General features: G+C 48.8%; 1 protein-coding gene across 1 annotated transcript in view; it reads left to right on the top strand.

Moving 5' to 3' along the window:
- The window catches only part of PDZRN3 (PDZ domain containing ring finger 3), a 255168-nt gene that overhangs the window by 219302 nt on the left and 10244 nt on the right, over positions 1-25622 (top strand). Inside the window, exons 4-5 of the mRNA XM_062201278.1 lie at positions 11235-11482; positions 14219-14306. Coding sequence (XP_062057262.1) covers positions 11235-11482; positions 14219-14306 — 336 coding nt within the window. The remainder of the gene's footprint in view (positions 1-11234; positions 11483-14218; positions 14307-25622) is intronic.

Below are 25622 nucleotides of genomic sequence, written 5' to 3'. Positions count from 1 at the left end.
TTGGGCCATCTTCCATTGCTTTCCCAGGCCATAGCAGAGAGCTGGATCAGAAGAGGAGCAGCCAGGACTCGAACTGACAACCATATGGGATGCCAGTGCTACAAGCGGAGGCTTGGCCAACTACGCCACAGCACCGGCCCCGGGGCCGTGCCTTTCATCCTAGTGTCTTCCAGTCCTTTCTTCACAAGCTAGCCGTGACCGTGGCCGTGTTTCTGAGATACAAACCTGAACACACGTCCTCTTAGTCCTGTTGCTTCTCCATCCTTCTCTTCAATCATCTCAAAATCAACATCTTTCCAGGGTTTATCTGGTAGCAAAGAGTACCCACAATCTACTCTCTTGGCAAATCCCCAGTCCACAATATAATGCTATTAACTATAGTTCTTTTAAAAATAGAAAACAAAAGAAAGGTAGCTATGTGAGATGATGGATTTATTATCTGGCTTGACTGAAGTCATCACTTCATATATCTCAAAACATCATGTGTGCATCTTAAATAGATACAATAAAAAATACTGTGGACTGCCACCGCCCAACCCTCTGGTTTCAACACAGGACAACCTTTGTCCCACCCTTCCTGACCATCAAATGCATCAGCAGCCCCTCCTCTGCCCCAGGCTCTCTTCTGCCACAGGATCTTTGCACGTGCCTTTCCTGCTGTCTGGAATACCCTCTCCTCTCTTGCTCCCCACCCAAGTCCTGCTCCTTCTTCCAGTTTGTGCTCTGTGTCTCCTCAAGGCAGCCCCCACCTGACTGACACCGGTCCCTGCACCCAGGCCGGGGCCTCTGCTGTCCCATCAGTGATGGGGACCATTCACAAACAGCTGCTTCGTCAGACCTCGCCCTCAGCTCCCTGCCGGCAGCTCCCGTTTCTGCTGCGCGCTACCTCGCAACCTCGGCAGTGTCCTGGGCACGTGGGAATTCTCGGTGGGTCACAAACCAAGAAGCAAATGAAGGAAATGCCTCAACCAAGAATACTCAGAAGTCTGAGACAGCGTTGTTTATTCAAAGGCACGAACGATGAGATCCCAGCCACCAATTCACTTTAGTCTTTGAGGAGTCTTTCCAATTTCAGCCATCCCCAATAAGGAACTTCTAAAAAGGCCATTTAAGACATTGGAGGTATTTAAGATATTCCTAATTTATTTACAATGTTGCCATGTTGACTATAAAACAAAAAAAAAAAAAAGAGAGAGAGAGAGAGAGAGAGAAAGCCGGTTCTTTCAATGTTCAGAGAAGCCTTATTTCCATACAAGCAACAGTTTCTTTCCAACAGAGTTGTTTCTGGGCTTTTTTTTTTTTTTAAACTGCCAAGACCATGGTCTGATACCATAGTCATTTTAACACAAGCTTTATCAAGTGGTATGCAGATCACAAAATGAACTAGCTGGTGATGCAGGAGCCAAAATGAGTGGTGATCAAAGTGACACATAATTTTGGTTAGTTGACTGGAAAACACACAAAAAGAACCAAAAAGATGCCAGACCGCTGTTTGTTTAGGTTACCCGAAAATTTCGAGGAAGAGATTCACAAAGTCCAAGAAATTCAATTTACAGCAAATTAACTGTAGCTTTGATTGTTCCTGGCACTAGCTGCTTTGTTACCTGACTTTCGTGTTGTTCAAATACAGTTAGAAAACATTATTATCGTGTTCAAAGGAGCAAAGACAGTGCAGGCCCTCGCACCCAGTAAGCATTTCTGAGTTTGCTTTCTCGCCCTGTGTCTCTCTGAAGCTCAAGGGCTTCCGAACACGTGCGATCCTGCTTGTCTTCTAACCGCTCTGTGTTGCTCCTTTAACACACAGGGGACACGACTCTTGTCCTGCCCGTGCTATTTTTAACCCTGTTCTGTGGTGAGGGCCTCACAAAGTGGCTGTAGGACATTTCTAGGGCAAATGCTTTGACATCGGATGCGACAGCCGAGTAAGGAATGAATTGACAGAAAAAAAAAAAAATTCTCTCCTCTTTCATCCCCTCTGCAATCAAGTGGGAAAGGGAGTTGAGTGAATGCCCCAAATCCTGCTCTCTCCACTCTGCTTCTTAAACACAGTGCCATTGCTAAAGTGAGCCGCCGGGGACGGGCAGGGGCCCTGCCCGGTTTGGTTCATGTGGCAGAGCCCCCCACTGAGGCCTGGGCAGTGCACCTCCCCTCCCTGGGCAGGGGCCGTGGCTCCTGTCACTGGGCCATCATGTTCCCTGTCTGGGGCACACCTCCCCTCCTGCTGAGGCCTGCTCCTCTCACTGCAGTCTCATGTCCTGAGGTCCCTGTGGCCAGCCCTTGACTCCTAAATGCCCCTCTGCTGGAGGACTCGGGTCAGGGAGCAGCACTTGTGGCCGTGTGGCACGGTGGTTACACCGTGTTTGCTGAGCAGGGACCATGAGCTGTACCCTGATGTGCGCTCTTTCCAGTGAGTCGCCACACCCCTTTTCCAGGCAAGGCCACTTGTCCAAGCCGAATAGTTGCGACAACGGCCACGCTCGGGCACTGGGCCAGGAGCTGTATGTGGATTACATCGTGTGGTCAGTCCCCACCAGGCCTGCACTTGAATGTTCCCGGTTCAGTTGAGCACTGGGGGGCACGCAGACTTGGAGGACTCTACACATCTGGCAAATGGCACAGCAGGAGCTCAGGCCAGTGGGTCTCACCCCGCAGCCTGGGGGTAGCCAACTTTCGCCCAGCATGACTGAGCCCTCATCAGTACATAATGGCATATAATGGACTCCCCCAATAACTCCCCAAATCAAGGAGGTTCGGAAATAGCAGAAATTCATTGAACACTCACTGTGCACCAGGGCAGGAGCCCTCACTGCTTTCCATGCACAGTATTCATTATCTGACCACAACCCGATGGGTGAGGTCCTGCTGTCAACCCATTTTACGGATGAGAAAACTAAGGCCCCAGGAGGTTAGCAACCTGCTTAACACGCACAGGAGTGACACAGCCTCCAATTAAAAACCCAGGCAGACTCTGGGTTGAAGGTCGAGGCCTTGGCCAACAATGGGCCATCACCAGGTGCAGACTCCTGCCTGCTCTTGTGCGTCCTCCTGCAGTAGCTGGGAGGACCCTCTCCATTGGCTGTAAAACATAAATCCTCTCTGTGACATTTTTTTTAAATTATGTATCACCGTTCTGTCGATGGAGGACCCTTCCATGTGTCTTGCCCTTGGATAATTAGCCAGCCCTCTAGTTATGGAGGCAAACAGCTAACAAATTCAAAGTTGGGGGAGATATGTATAAGACCCGTAGGAGGTTTACACACAGGACCTGGAAGTGATGTAATAAAACATCTTTCATGAGGCTTTAGTGTGATGCTTGCGGAAAACCAACCACACCTTCTTCCCTCGGTCTGGCTGTATTTGCTTGTATGGTAGGAGGCAATGCCAGTGCATTGTCAAATGCAATAAAACTAAGAAAAGCGCGTCATCTTCCCTAGTGTCACCTGAGTGTGCCTCTCCCAATTCAAGGGGAAGCCACCAGCACCCTGAACAGGTGCAGGCGCACACACACTCTGCATCATGGGTTTTCCTCTCTAGGGTGTTGGCAGTCGCTACACCTGCCTCCTGGGAGGATCACAGGTACAGCAGGGAAAGTGCCTGGAGTCTTGTCTGAAATGGAGGAGGAGCTGTCCCACTGCTTGCTGGCTTTATTGGGCATGCAGCATCAGAGACGCCAGCATTTTACGTCAAGTGTTCTGGCTGCTCATTAGATGACCGGGTGAGCCGTGAGGCCGTAGCAGCCAAGGTCTACTTCCACAGGCTGTCAATGCCAGGAAGCCTGGAGAAACACCTCTAACAAACCCTTTGGGAGTGGAGATGAGGCAGCTGGGCCACCCCGTAGCCCTTGCTGTGTGTCCTGGACTCAGATGCAGGTGTCCAGGGGCCAGAGCATCATGTGGCTCCACTACACTGGCTCCTGGTCTGGGGACAGCCAGAAGTGACCCCCTGCCCCACCCCGGCCCCTCTCCTCTGTCCTGCACCTCCCACCTGGCTCAGCTCCTTGCATGGGCACTCTGCTCACTGCTCAGTCTACCCGACCCCATCGTGGCCCTGCAGAGAGAGACAGAGAGAGAGGAAGGGAATTTTGATTTGTCTGTGAGGGCTATAGATTTGGTATTTCTCTTTCTCTACATAGAACAGTCTCTGAGGCGCCCCCTAACACAGCAGGAAAGGATGGCAGAGTCACCTTTGTTCTTGGGCAGCCACCCCAAGACCTTTCCGGACCTCGTTTCTTTTCCCTCTCCACAAAGCAGAGGATACTGTCTTTGCCACTTTATCAGTCTTACCATGAAATGGCTCAATACAAGTTGAAGTTGAAGAGATGTTTCCAGCTCAGTGTGCTTGTGTCGTTTGCTTGTTTTCCCGGAGAACACATTAAGAGTTCCAGAGAGGAACTCGAGATGCAGGGAGATTTGGCTGAGGAAATCCTTATTTTTCCAAGTTCTCACAACTGGGCTTTTCTCTAACACCCAGAGGGGATGCTGGTTTATGCTGCCACGATCCAGAGAGCGTAAAGTGAGCACATCAGTTGTAGGAGCATAATGGTCCATACACACTGTAGTTTCATGGGCATTTGGATGCCATCTCTCTCTCCTCTCTCTCTCTCTCTCTCTCTCTCAAAGATTTATTTATTTGATTTGAAAGGCAGAGTTACAGAGAGAGGCAGAGGCAGAGAGACAGATCTTCCCTCCATCAGGTCACTCCCCAAATGGCCACGATGGCCACAGCTGGGTGGATCCGAAGCCAGGAGCCAGGAGCTTCTTCCAGGTCTCCCACGTGCGTGCAGGGGCTCAAGGACTTGGACCAACTTCTACTGTTTTCCCAGGCTTTAGCAGAGAGCTGGATTGGAAGTAGAGTGACCAGAACTCGAACCAGCACCCATATGGGATGCCGGCACTGCGGTGCAGTGGTCTAACCCCAAACACCACAGTGCCAGCCCCTGGATGCCATCTCTTAACATGGGGTTTCGTGGTGATGGTATCAAGGTTTTCAAGAGTAGATAAGCAGGATGTTGAGGGAGTTGGGATTGGTATCTGAAAAGAAAATATCCTAGAATATGTTAGGACAAACATTCGCTTTCTAATGGTGAGTAGAGAAATGATTTTTAGCCTCTACTTCTTTAAGATACGTTATCTAACTTATGATTCAGAAGCTGATATCCAGATACATTCTTTATTTAGGAAAAAGGCGAAAGACTAAAAAAATGTAAAATATTTACGTTAGTTACAAGAATGACTGTTCTAACAAGAAAATTAGATGGGATGTAAATTCACCTGTGTGGGATGCTTGGCCTGAAATAAAGGGGTCCTTCCGGTTGCAAAAATGCCACACCTGGGGATGTGCCAGCATGATCCATTTGGAATTTACCATGCACAAAAACAAAAATGGGGAAAAGGGAATCCACATGGACAACCTGCCATACAGAGTGAAGCTTTCACTCCACAGTAAGCGGGTCTGTTGTCTGTGTGTCTGTCCGTGGACAGGCAGATGTGTTTCTGCAGCTCCACGTGAGTCCGAGCACCCTTTCATTCATGAAGTATTATATTCCTTCTTCACTGCCATGACACCCACGTGTTAGACAAGTCGCCTTCCCTGAGCTGAGCCCTAGAGCAGACTATAAATTCAAAGTAAATTAAGACAGACAGGAGTTTCCTGAATGAAAAAAAGATTTTTTTTTTATCCCACCTAAATCAGGGCTTGAAAGCTTTTACTTTTCGCTATAGAGTTTATGATCATCTACTGCTTCCCGTGGAATCTAAGTTTTTAATTAGTTGGAAAACATAGGTGTGATATTTTATAGAAAGAAATCACTGCCCCTGTATTTAATTAAATGAACCCTATAAAAGTTGGATTTTAGCCAGGGGCATAATTTATAGTGGGCTGAATTTAAAACTGCATTAGCCCTGTAGGCTGGGGTTGTTGGGACTTGTAATAAAAACAGAGGTGACTGGGTACTGCGGACCTCAGACAGGAAAGGTCTCCCCATAACTAGATATGCATTTTATAATTTGAAGAGGGCTTGGTGTCTTTTCCAAATGCTACATTTAAAATATCCTGAACCGCTTACGGCAAAGGGGCAGGAGACTCGGGGAGCTGCCCGGGCGGCTTGTTTGGAAACGTGACAGTGAATGGCAGTGGTTTGCCAATGGGGTTTGTAGACAGTGGAAACCAAGGCTCTCTCTGCGGGGAAGCAGGGGTCCAGTAAGTGGAGGCACTGAGACAGCAGTTGGGCCTCCCTGGCCAAATCCAACCCCTCGCAAGGTGCCTTGGTGAAAGGCCACCCATGATGCCACGTGGAAACATTTCTTAAGTGGCTCCCCAGCGCTGTGGCCTCACATTTCCGCCCAGAAATTCCTCCAGTGCCCCACCCCCATCTGCCAAAAGAGGAGCTGGTCTTACCAAACAGCCTCGGGAAATGCAGACTGAAAGAGAGAGTGGTGGGGTGGTAGTGAAGTTTATCACCCATCGGAAAACTCGTCAGCTTTGCCTCAGTGTTCAGGGCTGACCACAGGAGAGACAGAGCCACTGCCTCCCCCAAAGAGCAGGGGTGATGCCAGCCCCGGGGATAGTGGAACCAGGGAGGCGCCATGCCTTACCCTCGGCGTCGCTGTCTGGTGGCAGAAGAACCCTGAAGGGCCTCTTTTGGGTTCCTTACTGTCCTGTCGCGTCCGCAGCAAGCGATCTTTGCCTTGAGACTAATGATTGGATTTTCCCCCTAATTGCACCCAAGTCCTAGGGGACCAGCCAGAGCCTTAGGTGAGTAACTTAAGCATTTAATTCATAATAAAGACAAAGTTTGCAATCAGCATTTCTGGTTCCAAAACATTCCATGTTTTAGAGCTGCATAAACTGTCTGAAAAGCAATCTGCTCAATTGGGCGAGTTAATGCTATTTAATGTGACCGGGACAAACGTCATTGGAGGAGCCCGGCTCCAGTCTCAGCCATCATCACCGCCGTTCTGGGTAATGTGGCTGCGATGCTAATCCCTGGAATAAAGCTTGTCACTCTCGGGTGGATGCCTGCGGGGCACCACGATCATCGCCCCACACCGTCTCTCGGTGGTGTGGCTCCTAAATGACAGTGCAATAAGCGTTGTGTGCACGAGGCAATTCAAAACAAATTTGGCTGCAGAAACGGATCATCTAGGATGGTAAACTCCCGCCTTGTCTCATCGTCCTTTAAGAGAGTGTAATGATCCCTAAAATACCTTGTCAAGAAGCTTGCGTGGCATGGGGTCAAGTCCCATAAAATGTTTCTGTTGTACCCACCACGCTCGCCCTAAGAAACGCACCATGATGATGGGAAATATTTCTGTGCATATTGGTGGCCAAGCAAGTGAGAAGTACAGCAAGCTTCCTGAGAAATAAAGAAGCCTTCCAATAGGCAAGCGTCTCGCAAGACCACTGTCCTGGGCTGAATTTTGCTGCTTTTGTCAAGACTGATTGATGGATTGATGATTGATTTGATTTGCAAAGCAAGCCATGGGGGTTGGGGGAGGAGGGAGATCTTTCATCCACTTATTCACTCCCCAAGGACCAGGAGCCAGGAACTCCATCTGGGTCTCCCAGGTGGATGACAAAGGCCCAAGCACCTCCGCCGACCTCTGCTGCCTTCCCAGGTACGTCAGCAGGGAAGTGGATCAGATGCAGAGCAGCCAGGACTCCAACCCGCCAAGTTCCAGGCTTCTCTTTAGGGCTGGCACCACCTTCTCTTCAGCCAGCTGGGCACCAGGGATGCACCAGCACCCTTTAACAGTACCCAAAGTCACACAGGTGCAGAGGCACTTGAGCCACTGGGACCCAGGGAGCTCTCTGTCCTCTGGGAATCCACCCAGCATAGACTAATCTAAGCAGGTCCTTTGTGCATGGATTTTGGCATTCCATGAAGTGGCCCCAGTATTGGTCTATAACATCTACTGAGGAAAGCAGTAGTTGACACCACTTGTCCATTTAAAAAAAAAAAAAAGAGCTGATTAAGATGCATCTCTAATCAGAGAAGCATTTTCACTCATTCTTTTACACAGATAGAACAATGTCTTTTGGAATAATTGAGACTAAATCCATGCCTTACACCTGTTGGGATGTTTGATGCTGTAGGTAGTTAAGATCCAAAGCCAATGGCTTCAAGCAATACCAAATAGAGAAAGAAGTGGGTGCAGTGAGAGAGTCTAGGCTGTCAGTGCACTTGTTCAGTGACGTACTCAGAGACCCCAATTCTCCCGCTGCTCTGCTCCCCACCTCAGTGTGTTAACTTGGCCCCCAAAATGTTGCTGTGGGGTTAAGAGATGCACACAACTTGCCCAGAAGCAGGGAAGGACGTCCAGACCCCTAGCAGAGCCCACTTTTATCCCACCAGCCACAATTCCATTGCAGAAGAGCATGCTGACTCCAGGAGTACAGTTCAACTGCCCAGAGCCCACAGCCAGGACTCCAGCCCTGCCCTGAACCCAAAGCTGCATCCTTGGGCACTCCATCCCTGAGCTGTTAGGAGAAAGGGCCATCTGGCTTGTGGAAGGATACAGAGGAAATGGGTTTGATTGGAGACCCTGGCCTAAGGCCAGCTCTGGACAGAAGAAACAAGACCACCATGATAAGCTAAAGCCAGTAAACTCCACACCTCAAAGTCTCCTCCAAGAAGCAACATGAGAGCTCTCTTGACAGAGAGGAGGCAGGGGGACAGGGAGGGAAGCCTGCTGGCCAGGCAGCTGACATTGCAAACTGCTGTTGTGTTTGTGAGTCCTCACTGCATGTGTGAAACACTGACCTAAAACAGAGACCCAACTTAGAAGACGCCTGGAGTCCAATACCTCTCCTGCGTCTTTGGAAGAGAACAGGAGATTGAAAGGAAAAAAGCTGTCCTGGTAAGAAAACCACGTGTTCACTCCCTTTGGGCAAAGGGTCTGATGTTCACACAGGAAAAGCGCAGATTCCACATCTCGTATAGGACCCATGGAAAAGTCTCAGTGACTGAGTTCCTTGTGAGTGGAACTAACTTTGATGCAAGACATCATCTAATGAAAACCAGGGGGGAAGGCCAGGGTGAAGTTGGCACTGGCCCCGTCTACACCTCCCAAGGGTCCTCTACGTTGCTTTATTTATTCCCAGGAATACTTTTACTACCGCACTGTAAATTCCTGGGTTACAGGTTGAGCATCCCTAGTCCCCAAATCCGAGGATTTCAGAGCAGTTCAGACTGGGGGTTTTTGGATCAGGGATGCTCAATGATTAAGAGTCTATGCAAACCTTCCAAAACCTGAAAAACTCCAAAAATCGGAAGCACTTCTGGTCCCAGGCGTGTTTGGATCAGGGATACTCAACCTGTATTGGACTCTTGGTATCACACATTGATGGGAAATGTGGTTCTGTCCGGCTTGGATTTCACAGTAGTCTGTATTGTTCCTCATCCCTGAGTCCTACCTCCTCCCACTGCAGCCCCAGCCCTAAGCAGGGAAGGGGTTAAGATGGTCCTTTGGAAAGCTAGAGAGAATTCCTGCGTGATTCTGTTCTTTTCTCAAAGGGAGAAGGTAACCACAGCGTTAAACCCATCTGTTGCTTATCTTCCAAGGCGGGGATGTGCGAGTTTTATTGGCTCAAGTGCACCTGTGACATTTCAGATGCTCTTGGGCCATTCTGTGACCCACAGTTCTTGTTCTACCAAACTCCCACATGATGGAAGTAAATTACTCACGCGGATTAAATCCAGCTCACTCACAACCTGCACTGGCACCATGCATTTGGGCTTCCTAACAAGGAAAGGCTCTGACATCTCTTCCTCAAGGCACTCTGGCCTAAGAGCTGCCGTTCCTGTGGGGTCGCGGTGAAAGAGAACGCGATCAATACTTGAGCCCTGCATGAGCAGAAGGAAAACAAGTGCTGTGCTTCAAGAAGATGATGCTGGGGAGGTGGGAGGCTGTGGCTCGGTGTTCTGACATGTGTGAGTAAGTGCCACACATGTGCCGAGTGAAAGGAAGCATCGACCCAAGACGTTACAGCTCAGGCACCACGATGTTCAATGACCAACACGCATCAGTGGCGCTGTCCACAGAAGATCCAAGAAGCTGGGGAAGTTCTGCAGCCAGGTATTCTGTGGAATATGAGACTCACACCATCTTTTTATATGATGTTTTAAACTGCCAACCAACCCAACGTGGAGAATCACGTTAAAATATTTTACAGCCTGCTAGGTTTCATGCAGTCCAACCGTAAGACATCGCCAAACTATCTGTGTATGATGTAACTTCCTGAATGGAATTCCTTTCTTGTCCAGGGGAGGAGAGAGGGTGAATGAAGTAGTTGGGCTTCCCTGTTGCTGGGAATGACTCCAATTTTTAGAAAGATGATTCTGCTTTCTCTTTCATGGTATATGTAAGCTGTTCTAAAGAGAGCTGTGTGGAGTTAGTTCTCGTGGTGCCAACAGAATCCTGGCCAAGCATCCGACCTTCTGACCCACCAGAACTACCGAGGTCAGCTCCTGGAGTTTATCTGAGGCTATAGGGAAGGGAGGTCAACATACCTCTGAGTCCACCAACTTCGCAGGACGATAATCCTTTTGGGAGGGGCCCTTACTTAAGTCATGTGGTAGACAGTAGGCTCTCGGTAAATACAAGCATTGGGATTATAGTAGTGGCAAAGCATTGCACACAGTGAGAAACCAAACAGCAATGAAGTTAACCAGGTTTCTGCAGCTGTTGGCCATTTGAGTTCCTTCTCTGTGCTTAGCTACACCTGCAGCCTTGACTATCATTTACTGAGCATCTGTGATACACTTGTTAAAAAGAAGAAAAAAAGCAAACAAATTAAACTGTAAAAGGAGATGTCCTTCCACTTCCATAAAAGGAAAACTAGCATTTCCTGTGACACACTGGAGAAACAGACACCATCAACACATAACAAGGTAATTAATTCCTAGTTAGCTAGTACTGCCCTGATAAAGGTTCTGAGCTTGGGGCTGGTCTTTTCCTTCACAGGCAAGATGAGCAAGTGATGAAACTATGTAAACTATGCGCCAGTAGGGAGCCGTGGGATTTATTATTTAATGCCAGATCTGTATGCCCACAAACTCACCCCATTCCTCCTAGGCATTCTTTGGGACCTCAGCATTGCACATTGCAGTTCTCTCTGACACCCCCATGTGCGTCTTCCTTATAGATGCGTACACGTGCAGTCACACCACATATCAATGTTGGCAGTTTCTGCTCAATTATAATCCCATCTTCCCCTAACTTATGTCTCAACAGGTCAATGGCAAAGACTTATCCCGGGCAACTCATGACCAGGCTGTGGAAGCGTTCAAGACAGCCAAGGAGCCCATCGTGGTACAGGTGTTGAGGCGAACGCCAAGGACCAAGATGTTCACGCCTTCCTCCGAGTCGCAGCTGGTGGACACAGCCACGCAAACGGACATCACCTTCGAACACATCATGGCTCTCACCAAGATATCTTCCCCAAGCCCGCCCGTGCTGGATCCCTATCTCCTGCCAGAGGAGTAAGTAACCATGACCGTGAGCCACTAGTGCATTAATAAGTATGGTGAAGTTGGCTTTTCCCTTTCCCTGTGGTGGAAAAAATTAATGTGTCTTATAATTTTCCTCCAAGTTGCCTGTGTTTAACTTTATTGTTTATAGAGGCAATAAATCGGATCCTGCTCAAAACCGCGCTGACATATTAATGACTTTATTATAACCCTGGAGCGGAGTTATTCAAATGATATTCCAAGAACAGAATTACTTACAAATGTTGTAAAAGTTGTTTCGGAATAAAATTTAATCACCGCAAATGGTAATTGGAAGGTTTCGCAGTTATTACTGCAGGGAATGCTGATTGTTCTTTTAAACAGACAACAGAGCGAGGAAAGAGGGCTCTGCACGTTGGGGATTCTGGTTTCACTGTAAACCGGGATCCCTGGACAAAGCGCACACGTGCCTCGCGTCCGCACGGACACAACACCCACATCCATCTCCTCACATTGAAGCTTCCTCTGCCTTCATTGCTGCTGCAGGCAGAGCGGTCAGCAGCTCAGAGTGAGAAAACCCTGATGCTCAAACCAATTTCTGGCTGTGGAATTTGGGCAACTACTTTATTTCCCCAGGCTTTATCCCCCCTGCCCGCATTACAGTGGCAATAAAAATAGTATCTGCCTTATAGGCTTGTTGAAGGGTGAAATGAAATAATGCACGGAACATTCTCGGCATAGCAGATGGTAAGCCCGCAATAAATGGTAGCAGCCGTCACTATCAAGTCAGTGACTGATGGAAAACATTCCGGAGAAAATGCAGAGCGAGAACCTTCTCACATTGCTTTTTGCATGGGACCTTGAACTTCAGGGGACACAGCCTCTCTAGCTGACGCTAGGGTCACCTCTGTCTCTTCCCATCGTGATTCCAGCTGGGTGGGGATCATTGATTCGATGCATTATTTCCAAGGGCGTTTTCACCTCTTGCAGACAAAACCTCAGCACGAAACCTGTTGGATGTCTCGTAGTAACTCAATAGCTGGAGTGAGCACATGTTTCCTGTGGTTCTGTCAAATCCCAGACAAAGGCTTGTCTTTCAGTCCCTGGCTTTAGTGGTTGGCTGTCACTGGAACCCAGGGTGAATTCCCCAAGCTGGGCAAAAAGTAGGTTGCACTGTAGCTGACGGTGTATAAGGGCAGAAGACAGGGCGTCCCCCTGACATTGCCCCATGGGGTACAAGTGCTCACAGAACTGCTGGCTCCTGTGGAATATTTCTCATGCCTGGTCCTCCTGCACCAGTGAGGTGCTCTACTCTGCCTGAGCTAGCAGCACCCCAGGGGAAAGGCAGGTGTGTCGCCTTCAGCTCCCAGCTCTTAGCCACGATGCTCTGTGGTGCCCCAGCTGGTCCCAAGGAAGAAGTGACTGATGTGCTGAATCCACTCATCCAAATCAGTTATCTGACATCCCCCACCAAAACAGCCTCATGTTATTGATGAGGCCTGGAAGGCTACTCCTGGCTCTTAAATGTTGAACTGCCCGAGTGACAGGTCTTTCAGGAGCCAAACCCCTAATTTCCTCTTAAGTCTGGTTAACATGACATGACGTATCCCCCCGGGGTGACTTGAGAAATGTCAGAGGAGTCCAGAGGTCAGGCGTCCCCAGGATGTGGCCTCCAGGTCACACAGTGTCCAGAGCACGCATCAGGATTGAGTGGGGAGGGTTAAGTTGACGCTTGAGAGCCCAGCCCTTCCACCAGTATCCTCAGGACTAAAAGCCCCTTAAGTGCAGGCAGCGTATTGCCTGATGGGTCCAGCAAATTGAAAGCCAGCCCTTGTTTGAAAGACCACTCATGTCTGATCTGTTGTCTCAAAACTAAGTGCCTGGGAGGGACGACCAGAGCCCATTGATTGCTGGGCTGTCCTTTTGAGAAAGTGAGGTTTGGGTCCCCAGCCAGCAGTCGGAGGCCAGAGCTTTCCATCGGCATCTGGCACCATGGAGCCCCAGCTGCATGCAAAGCCGCTGACCAGGCGTGTTGTAACTCCCATTGCCTTTTTCTTAAAGATCCCATTCGGGACATTTCCGAAAGGTAGTGGGTTCTGTGACGTGTGCTCTATGTGTGCTGTCCTAAAGGAACACACAGTGTCCAGTCTCCTGGCAGAATGAGTGTGTGTGCACATATTTACGCATACACACATATGCCCGTATGCCCACAGGGAGGTACATACACTGCAAACACGTACATACACACTGGGGAATGCATCCCATGTTTCTTGCTGTGTACAGTCAGAAGATTCAAGAAGACAGCGTCCTAGAAGATCACATCACACTATGAATCATCGCTCTTAGAACCATTCTCAGAGGCTGGTGTGTGTGTTTGAGTGTTGCCTGAAGTCGATCTTACATCCCTGCAGAGCTAAAACCTAACACGGAAGCAGTACGTGGTAACACGGGCCTGGCTCCTGCCCAGAGACTGAGCTGGCAATGAGTTGCATTGCACATATGACTAGCTGGCTAGGGGACAGACTCTGGACTCAGAGAGCATTGCACCTCGCAATGCTGTACCTCCCAGCTTACCTCCTTGCAGAGCAAACAGATTCCTAGGCAGGTAGTGGAACTCCGATGACGGAGGTCCTGACTCTGCTCAGATCCACATCCGAAGAGGAGTGGGCTGAGGGGGCCATGCAAACCCTGCTGGGCCTGACAAAGGATAATAAAATGAGATGCTTATCCTGGAAGCGGGGCCTTCAAGATCTTGCACTATTTTTTCAGGCATCCGTCCGCCCACGAGTACTACGATCCAAACGACTACATTGGGGACATCCACCAGGAGATGGACAGGGAGGAGCTGGAGCTGGAGGTAAGGAGAGCACCCCGTCTCCCTTCGGGGGTCACTCTGGGGAAGCCAGGAGGCTCTTTCCTAGAGCACATTTCATTTGTGGATGCTGCTGAAAACTGCCAAAGGCAGCAGCACCTGTGACCGCGCCTGTAAACGGCACAGCTGAGCTTTCCTTTCGCTTCCCCTTCAAAACACAGCAAACCGGGTTTGGGTTTGCATTATTTTTTTATTTTTAATTTTAATCACTTAAAAACCAAGATAATAAGTGCCATTCTCAACCTGGTTCTCACATAACCCATCCTCATCTAGCTTGTAAATTTTCTAAGAATTTATTTATTTGATTGATTTGACAGAGATCTCACATATACTAGTTTGCTTCCCCCCAAACACCAGCAATGGCAGGGGCTGGGCCAGGCCAAAACCAGGAGCTCAGAGTCTGGGGTCTCCCATGTAAGGGAAAGGGTCCCAGCGACTTGACCTGTCACCTGTGTGGCATTAGCAAGAAGCTGGAATCAGAAGCAGAGGTGAGACTTCAGTCCCAACACCCCCAGTTTGCGATGTGGGCATCCCAGTAGCATCCTTAACCACTAGGCCAAGACTCACCCCAACTTCTATCTTTTACGGCTTCACTTTTTTTTAAAGATATATTTATTTTACTTGAGTTTCACAGGAAGAGCAGGAGAGAGAGAGAGAGAGAGAGAGAGAGAGAGAGAGAGGTCTTCCATCCGCTGCTTCACTCCCCAATTGGCCACAATGGCCAGAACTGTGCCGATCCAAAGCCAGGAGCCAGGAGCTTCTTCCAGGTCTCCCACACGGATGCAGGGGCCCAAGGACTTGGGCCATCTTCCACTGCTTTCCCAGGCCACAGCAGAGAGCTGGATAGGAAGTAGAGCAGCCGAGACTCAAACCAGCAGCCATATGGGATGCCGGCACTGCAGGCACCAGCTTTACCTGCTATGCCACAGTGCCTGCCCCAGGGCTTCACTTTTTTTCTTGCTCAAAGGTAGATGCTGAAGAACAGGAGAACAAATTACTGGAGTGAACGCCAGCCCTGACAGAAAGCGGTGGCCCACTGCTTGCTCCAGGTTTTCTAATTCTGATCTTGAAGAGATGAATCAAATCCGCAACTCTCCTCACGCATTATTTGAGGCCAAACAGGAATCAAATTGTTGATGCCCTACAATTCAGACACTCCCCTGCTAAGTGTTAAAATACCTCGAGGACACCAGGTTGCTAACAAGAGTTCCGTTTCTCCTTTTCCTTTCAGTAAGAGTGACAGGAGGGTTCCCTTTCTGTTCTCTAGGATTCTCTCTCTAGAGTTGTCTCTGTTACTATCTCTGGGTGGCTCCTGCCCAGCCCTGGCTGATGACCACCCCAGCATTTCCCCTCTTCCAAGTTGAACATACCCGTCACCACGGGAAGGCCTCTGTGGCTATCCTATCCTGGGATTTCTAACAGGACGCTCCTGCCTTGCGAGGGAAGAAGCGGAGTCTGATGCTGGTGTCAAGACCCGGCCCTCCAGCTGGGTCTCGTGCCTGCTTTCCATGATAAGCTGCCCACCTGGACCGTTCACTCCGCACTAGTCCATCGGAGGCTCTGCAGCCTCTCCTTAACTCTCCTCTAGGGTATCATTTAACTGGCACCGTTTCACTTGGCTTCAGGCATCGTTCTATAGGCACACTGCTGTTTGGTTCAGTGGGCTCTGGGGAGTACCTTGTCCTGAATTACAGTGTGCGTGGGCACAGAGGGTCCCAGGGAAGTTTTGGGGAGTGAACTGTTTGATGCAGAACTCTGCGCGTTCAGAAAACCTGTGCCTACCACTCACACGCACATGTTCTGGATTAGTGCTGCTCACCCCCGTGTGTTCTAAATTACTGCTAGCGATGACTCACATCTGTATCCAATAGCAGGTGCGAAGGGTACTTCTATGGCCTTCCTAGATACTGAAAGATCCTCTGAGTTGTTTGCTCCTTAGATGTGGCAAAGCAGAACTCGTCACCTATTCATTACACAGGAGGCATGTGTAAGTTCACAGAAGTTTTTTTCAGGTTTTCCTCACTGACAAAATAATTTAGAAAAAAAAAAAAATGACAGAAAACAGAGAAAACACCAACATCCATGATGGAGTTATTTATATTTTGGGGGAAACATGGTTTCCTATTTCAACGTGTTTTCAAGAGACATGGAAGCATTTCTGAAAGCTGACTTTATGGAGTACAGTAATAGGGTGCATTTTCTTTCTTTTTTTTTTTTTTCTTGACAGGCAGAGTGGACAGAGAGAGAGAGAGAGAGAGAGAGAGAGAGAAAGGTCTTCCTTTTGCCATTGGTTCACTCTCTAATGGCCGCTGCGGCCGGCGCACCGTGCTGATCCGATGGCAGGAGCCAGGTGCTTCTCCTGGTCTCCCATGGGGTGCAGGGCCCAAGCACTTGGGCCATCCTCCACTGTACTCCCAGGCCACAGCAGAGAGCTGGCCTGGAAGAGGGGCAACTGGGACAGAATCCGGCACCCCGACCGGGACTAGAATCTGGTGTGCCGGCACCGCAAGGCGGAGGATTAGCCTGTTGAGCCGCGGCGCCGGCCCTAGGGTGCATTTTCAAAAGGTACCTGATGCTGACAGGTAAACCTGTTGGCAGCAACAGGAGGTCAGCCAAGGAAACCCACGAACATTTTATCCAATTTCATGGCCAGCTGCAGCGTAATCCGGGCTGCCCCACGGACGCTCCTGAAGGTGATGAGTTATTTAGTGGCGGCAGGGCCCGGCGCACTGGTAGAAGCAGCAGAATGGTAGAAAATCGCTGTGCTCCGAGAGCATTGCTTTCAAGTCGCCAAGAGCTCTCATTCCAAAAACCGAAGCTGGACATCAATAAAAGGAGTGCACACGGCGACTTTGAACTGCTGCTCGCTGACTGCCAGACGGGCAAAGCAAAGCCGTTGTCACTAGAGACGCCACTGACTCCATGACATTGTTTTGAAAATGTTAAGTTCTCCTTAAATGTCTCTGGTCTAAACAGGACTGGCAATTATTCTAACTGTACAAAGCGTGGATGGCTTCCGCTTTCTGCCAACCAACGACCCACATGCTTGCCATCCAGTAACTGCTCCAGGAAAAGTAGCCTGTTCTTACTAATAAGGATTCTGCCTCTTAAGTACAGTGTCCTGGCGGCCCAGGGTCAAGGCTAGCTAGTGAAGCAGCTGACGACGCCTTCTGAACACCTGGGCTTTATGTCGTTCCTGCATCTTCCTCCCCAAAGGGGAACCATGATCTGATTGGTACAATCGGGAAAGACCAAATGAAAGAAAGCTCGAGATTTTCTTAGAGGACTTTCAGAATCTGACGGTTTCGCTAGCATGGCGAATGCCCTGGGCAAAGGGAACAGCCATGGGAGGCAGGACCTCCCAGACCTCTTTGTTCACACTCCCTCAGCCTAGAGTTGGAGAAATCCTGCTCTGTGGAAGGGAGGGCTAATTAATCATCTTTATGGGGCAATGCTGCTCTGTGATGATCATTATAATTGTGATGAAGTACGGCTCTTGGAAAAGCTGTCATATCTCTCAGAAGCTAGATTTAGGAAGTGGGGTAGACTTGGCAGTCCTTGGGACTTGCTAGCATGGGTTCTTCAGTTCTTTCGTTTAGTTTCCAAGACCTTTGAGGTGCTGATGAGAGCTGCGATCTCTTCATGCTTCTAGGAGCTTCCACAGGGTTTCAGATTGCCTGAGCCCCTCCGGCAGGGTCTGCCCACCCTGGGCCATCCACCCCGCCTTGCATGCAAATCTCACCAGAACTGCTGTTTGCTGTCTATTTCCCTTTAACTCGATGTATTTAAACTAAGATAATTCTGTTTTTAAAGACACACTGGATAACTGCCTCACAAGGAAGCTGAACATCGATATTGCCACAAATAGAAAGTCCCATACAACTGAATAGAGTGCACATAAGACAGTGTTACGAAGTCCCGGTGTTTGACACCAGGGAGCCTAGGCCACTACTGCCTGGTCTCGTCCTGTCTTTCCAAACAGATGGGCTCATATTAAAGATGTGCCCAGCCTCACCTAGAGTGAGCTTAGGAACTGCCTGGGGGTGGGGGCCTCTCGTCTTTGGCAGCAGTGAGCCCCTGAGACACAATTCCCTAGAACTTTTGTATTTGAAGAGCAGGAAGCCCGGCAGCAGCCCAGCGACACCTGAGAGGCACAACAGCTGTAAAGCTTAGCCCCCAGAGCCTCAGAGCCAGAGTCTTCACTTCCGCAGGGCCCCCCGGGGCCTCGGCGCACACTGAGGCTGCAGGAGATCTGACCTGGAGGCCGTGGGCCAAGATAAAGACACTGGAGCTCTGACATGCTCTGGTTCTCCTGAGTCACACCAGGGAGGCCTTGGTTGTACATGTCTTTCACTGGTGTTCCACGCCAGTTCATGTGTGGGCTGCTCCACTTCCGATCCAGCTCCCTGCTGAGGGCCTGGGAAGAGCAGTGGAAGATGGCCCAGGTGCTTGGGCCTCTGAACCCACGTGGGAGACCTGGATGAGGTTTTCTGGCTCCTGACTTTGGCCTTGCCCAGCCCTGGCCATTGTGGCCATCTGGGGAGTGAACCAGTGGATGGAAGTGTGTTTCTCCCTCTCCTTTTCTTTCTTTCTTTCTTTCTTTCTTTCTTTCTTTCTTTCTTTCTTTCTTTCTTTCTCTCTTTCTTTCTCTTTCTCTCTCTCTCTCTCTCTCTCTCTCTCTCTCTCTCTCAGTGGCTCTTTCAAATAAATAAATGATTTTTTTTTTAAATAAAAAGTGCCCCAAGTCATTAACATCATCCATTCAGTCCATGCAGTTGCCATGGGCTAGAAAGAAATATGCCCTTGGAGACATGGTAGCCTGTGCTAATAGAGCAACTTCTGTCTTTTCACACATAAAATAAACAGAGACAAAGGGACCCAAGGGAATATTTTCAGTTAGAGCTTTGATTCTCTGCATCTTCACATCTATGCTTGTCTTTTCCTTTGTTTTTCTCTATTTTTTATTATTTCTTTAAAGATTCATTTGTTTACTTGAAAGGCAGATTGACAGAGCGAGAGGGAGAGCCCCATCCGGGTCTCCCACATACTTGAGGCATCACGTGCTGCCTGCCATGGCCATTAGCAGAAAGAGGCTCAGAAGCACAGAGTAGCCAGGACTGAAATCAGGCCCTGGGCTATGGGATGCAGACGTCCCAAGTAGCTGCTTACCCCGCTGTGCCCCAATGCCGCCCTCATGTTATGGTCTACGTTCCGCATGAGCTGCGACATAGGCTCCATTGCATGACACATACTGCATGACACTAGAAATGCACGGGCCGGAAGTCACCACCCTGCCTGCCTGTCAGGGGCTCACAAGCCCTTACACATTGGACATGAGCTTGTTATTTCTTAGAAACATGGGATATGGATGGTCTCCATCTCCAGGCTGCCTTGAAAAAGGCTATCCCAGAGCATGGGGAGTCCACACCTAGCAGGAAGGCTGCTTTTGCACCTGCAGTCCCCTGTCCCTGTCAGCTTAGCCATCACTGTCACCAGGTTCTTTCTGTTACCTCGGCACCAGCTGGGATTTTGGGTGAGCGACTGTGACCATCCCAAATGCTGTGGGGACAGCAGCTGAGATCAGGGCTAGAAGAAGCCACAGAGCTATGGTTTAGATCTGGACTAGGTGTGTCCCCCAGAGATGCATGTGCCCCAGGGGGTGAGCCTGCTCCCTGGGGTGGCATTGAGATGCTGGCAGCTTTAAGAGGTGGGGGCCCAGTGGTTGTGAGGAGGTTATGGAGCACTGCTCAGAGGGGATTAACACTGTTCTCCCAGAGGGAGCGGCTCTCGTGACAACAAACTTAGAATGCGAGGTTGCCCACTTGCTTGGCCTCTTGCTTCTGTCTTGCCATGTGGTCTCTCTCTCTCTCTCTCTCTCTGTCTCTGTCTCTCTATCTCTCCAGACATGAACTTGCTCCAGGACCTCCAAAACTGTGAGCTACATAGAGTTCTCTTCTGTCTAAAGTACCCCGCTCTGGGTATTGTGTTACAAGACAAAACAGACTCAGACAGTGGGGTGACACCTTCCTGGCCACGTGCCAGCAGGGAATCTGCAGGGGAGAGCAGTGCCTGCACCCCCCAGTGCCACTCGGTTTCACTGGTCTATCTTGGGAAGGGCACCTGGTCAGTTTAAAAAACACCAATAGGTTAAAGCCCACTTCTGAGACCTGCGTCTCCTTAGCAGACCTGGGTTTCATGGCCACTGGCACACACCTGTCTCCCTGTATCCCACGAGATTTCTTACAACAGGCGACAGTGTCTTCTGGAGTCCATCCAGTCTGGTACCGATGTGGTTCGATTTTGGAGCGATCAGATGTTTTGGAGTTGGGGTGTGCGGGGGGGGGCGGGGGGTGCAATCTGAGAACATTGCTCATCATCTAAGCAGAGTTAGACCAAAATCAGCACCTTTCAAAGAACAATTCGCACAGCGGACTCTATAGATGAAGAAACCACAGATGAGTGTGTTGGGATATTACTGAAATAAATGCACAAGGAAAAACAGATGCCCCCCCCCCCCCCAGCTTAAAGCACACAAAATGATCATATTTAGGTATCAAATCCCTGTCATTGTGAAACTGCCTCAAGTTAAAGGCACAATCCCCAAGGACACCCTAGGGTTAAGCAGTCAAATAATTACCCATAAATTCTCAGGTACTGAACACCTGCTCTAGATCTTCCTGCAGGCAATTAAGAAGGAAAATAAGTGTCTGAAGAAGGCTTTGTCCTGAATCCATTGTTTTAATTTCCCAGGCGATTCAGCAGCAGCAGCCCTCTCCAGGCTGTGCAGCCTGCTGTCACCTGTACTGTGTTGTGATGATGTCATTCTGAGACCAGAGAGGAAAAGGAAAGCTACGGTTTCAACAGGGGCGGGGGCCCCCCAGATGATGTCCAAAAACCTGGTATCATCAAGTAACCTAAGTAGATGGGAAGGGAACTGGAATGGCCCCGGAGGCCATGCAGGTGCCCCCAGCCAATCTAGCCGTTTTTCTTGGGCCTTTGAGGCCCAGGGCAAGGAAGTCTCCCAAGTGAGCCCTGTTCTGATGGAGTCAGTCTTCTCACGGCTCTCCCTGCGGCATCAGGATCTCCCACGTTCTTTGCACTGCCACCTGCACTAGGCAGCCTGCATAACCTTTCCCCCAGATCTTTGCATAGTTGTATCTTTCGCCCAAATGTCACCTCTCCAGAGAAGCTTCCTGGCCACTCTCTCAAGCATTGCTACATCACCATCACCGGTGTCAGTTTCTACTTATTGTCTGTCACCCCAACTAGAAAATAAGCTCTAAGGGGTGGGGGCTCTGGTATAACTCAATCTCTGTTCTAGTCTTCTTGATTAAGCAATGTCTGGTGCGTAGTTGGCGTACAGTAACTATCAGCTCAATGACAGAATAAATCCCTGTGAGCCTATCTCGAATCGAAGGTTCTTCGGAGAAAACGCAGCCCTGTCACAGACATGACTACATCCCAAACAGCAACTGTTGAGATCATAAGCAGAACCAGCTGGACCTCTAAGATGTAGAGTTGTGCTCCAGCGACCAGTCTTCCTGGAGGAGAATAAACCATCGAAATTAGTCTTGGGGACCCCTTTGATTAAAGTGGCCGATACTGAAACAGAGAGCCTGACTCACTGGGGTTGAATGGCCCCCTTAATACTCTTAATTGGAATATCGTTTCAATTTCATCTGAAATGTCAGGCTTAGCTGTTCGTTTTTATCAAGCGGTCCATCTAGACCAGTAAGCAACAGGATACAGGGTGGGGGTAGCTGTAATTCAGATAATGCTAATGCATTATTCATACCAGATTGATTAATGGTCTCCTTTGAAATCTTATCTCCATCATCACAGACAGATATGTATTGATAACCTCCACGCTCTAAGTGATACACTCTGGTGTGTAAGGCCAGCTCAGAGTCAGCAAGAAATGTTGAGAATTTATAAAACACCTAGTAAGTTTCAGAAATTTTAATTTCCACTTAGCCTCAAACTAGCATGCTTATTTTGAAACTGGAGAATGAAGTGACTTGCCCAAGGCGACCTCACTCCTAATGGCAAAGCCAAGCTTACATATATAGTTTTTTATTGTGTCTTTATCCTGCCTTAAAATCTCAAGTTCATTCACTCAGTTTTACTGAGCATGCTTGTTGCACAGCATACAGGCTAGACACTGCTTTTATTGCACAATTCATTACTAAATTCCTGTTCACTATAATCTGCTTTATGAGCAACTGAGGTAAACCACGAATCTGTATGGAGCTCTTACACTGCTGTTTTTCACGAGCTTCTGAGAAGCTATTATGCACGGTTCACTCTGAGCTTAGCCCATTAGCAGCTGGCCTCTTCTCTGTGAGAGTGAACCGTCCCTTGGAGATTGAATGACCGAGGCGAAGTCGTATCCTGTGCCTTCTAAATGAAACTTCTCTGGCCTTTGTTTAACGTTCCTAAGAAGGTCCAGGGAAAACAAGGAAATATTATAGCCCACGTCATCCTCACGCCAATGTCAAGTACATTCCTGGTGTAAACTCCAGAATACTCTTGGCTTTATTACCACTTAAAATGTGCTGTCCCAGCATGGGTTCACCTAATGCCACTCATCCTACAGGGGTGGGCAATGTCCAACCTGCAGGCCACATAAGGCCTGTGAAATCATTTGCTCTGGCCCTGACCAAGGCAAGTGCAAGTGGGATTCAAAAATCCAATAAATCTATAGCAGGCTAATTTTTAGGTTGATCATTTTGTATGGCCTGCAAGTGCTGGTATAAATAGCCAAATGGCCCTTGGTAGAAAAGAAAAGGTTCCCCAGCTCTGCTCTAAAACATGGACCAGGGTGGGCATTTGGCCTAGCAGTCAGGATGCCAATTAAGATGCCCAAGTCCCACACCAGGGAAGCTGGATCAGAGGACCTCGCTCCAGTTTCTGATTCCATCTCCCTGCTAATGTAGACCCTGGAAAGCAGCAGCGATGGCTCACGTGATTGGGTTCCTGTTCCCGCGTGGGAGACCTGGGTTGTGGCCCTGGCTTTGACCTCAGCCCATTCCCAAGCATTGCAGGCATTTGAGAGTAAACCAGAAGATTCGGGAGTGCACACACTCTCTCTCTATTGCTCTCTCTCTTTCTCTCTTTTCTCTTTCCCTCCCCATCTCAAATAAAATTTTTTTAAAAAAACACAGACCACTTCCAGTATAGAAAACTGCTCCAGAATAGTGCTCCTTAAACCAGAATTATGCTGCCGTCTTGAGGTCTGTTTTTAAGATCAGACCCTCCAGCTTTGCTTCACTGTGGGCAGGAAGGTGGAGTGGGCGAAAGCAGCTTTGACATACTCCGGGCAGGTCTTTCCAGTGAGACCCCGCCTTCCCCATGCCTCACCCTTACACGCGGTCTGTGCCTCGTGCTGCAGCCAGGCACAGGATGGAATGTGCCTTTGCAACCTTTGAGAAAGATGCAGTCAAATCGAGAATGGGAGGATTTTGCAGTGGGAGTCAAAGGTGATTGCAGTGTTGGGCTGTACCCCATTCTGCTAGTGCGAGGCAGCACTGACTTGGAACAGACCTAGTTAAGGGACCCTCCTCTCACCTGTGCGAAGATGTCAGTCAGCATTCATGAGAATCAAGTGCAGATCGAGTGTCCCTCATCTGAAATGCTTAGGACCAGAATTATTTCAGATTTCAGATTTTGGAATGTTTGCATATACATAATGAGCTATCTTGGGGAGGGAACCCGAGTCTAAACACAAAATTCATTTATGTCTCACATACACCTGTCCACACAGTCTGAAGGCAGCTTCATGTGTTATTTCTAGTGCACCTGCCTCTCAGCCTGTCTCACGAGGTCAGGTGGAATTTTTCACTTGGGTGTCATTCTGTCACTCAAAAAGTTTCAGGTTTTAGAGCATTTAAGATTGCAGATTTTCAGAGTGGGGATGTTCAGCCTGTTCCAACTTGCTCATAACCACAGGGTGGGGTTAGAGGGAGCCTACAAAAGGTGTTTAAATAAGGAAGCATAAATGGATCTTCTTGATTCAGTTATTGGTGATTCAGGTGAAGATATTTTAAAGCAGCAAATGTTTCTGAACTATCTTCTGTTCCAGCCTGCAACTCTGCTGCAAAGTTTTCTTACACAATTTTCTTATAAAAGTATATGGATTTGTAGGAAGAAATGGGCAGATTCAAAAGGAAAAAGTGCAGGAAAAAAAATCATCCTGCCAGCAGCAAAATGAACTGACATCAGCCCCCATCTCTCTCTGTAAATAACTAAATCTTTTTCTAAGTGGAATAAAAATGCTTTTCCAGTTAGGTTTTTATCAAAATCACATGCTAAAGACTTCTGAAATCTGGCCACCTATGTATTTGGTGCTAGGCCAAATGTAACCCTTGTCTCTACAGAACATCAGCTCCCACATTCCTGTGAGTCTCTCTCTTTTGTACTTGCACACCATCAACAGGAGGCTATTTCAACAAGTTCACAGAAAAATGCAATTTAAAGCTAAGTTTATACTGATGCTTTTTTTCCTAATACACATCTTGGATGAATTTTTTGAAGACCCCTTGAATTTGGTGCCACTATTTTCCAAGACATGTTTTCCAGACTTGTCACTTTCCTGGGCTGTGTCAAACAGGGTTCTCAAGTCTAGTTGTGACTTGCAGAATCATGCTGGTCAGACTGTGGGGAGAGACACGAGGGCCAGGCTGGCTGGCTTGTTTACTTTTCAGTCTGCCAGTGACCAGTGGTTCAACTCTGCATGACTGTGGAGCTGACCACATTAGGTGGCTAACACAACAGGACCTGAACCGATACCTTGTTCACTGATCAAGTCTGCTGGTGACCAGGAGAATGCACAGATGCTAAGTTTCTAAACACTTCTCTCAGTTTCTGTACTTATTGAAGCGCACTCCGAGCAGCATTGCAGTAAAGCCCCATGGAACTATGATACCTGTTGTGCTTTCTTAGGCGATAGCTACGTTGGTGACTGGTCATTCAGGGAAAGCTAGCACGTGTATTGTTACTTTGGACCCTGTTAAAAGTAATACCACAACATGTGCTGTCTTTCTCATTTGTCTTCCTACAATCTTCCCAGCGATCTCTCCCCCTGCTTGGGCTGCACGTGGCGCTGTTCCAGCATCCCAGGGCTCCCACAGGGATAGCTCAGGCCTCTGTTGCAGCATCTGTGCTGCAGCTGTGCCCTGGGACCTCAGCAAATACACGTGACATGTGATCCACGCAGCGGGACCAGGAGGGAACTCCAAAACCAAGGGAGGCTTCCCTTTGGCTCACACTCAGATAAAGTGTAACCGAAGGAAGATACTTGGA

This window comes from Lepus europaeus, chromosome 9, assembly GCF_033115175.1.
Source record: "Lepus europaeus isolate LE1 chromosome 9, mLepTim1.pri, whole genome shotgun sequence".
NCBI classification, from domain to species: Eukaryota; Metazoa; Chordata; class Mammalia; order Lagomorpha; family Leporidae; genus Lepus; species Lepus europaeus.
This window is presented reverse-complemented; position numbering and strand designations above follow the sequence as displayed.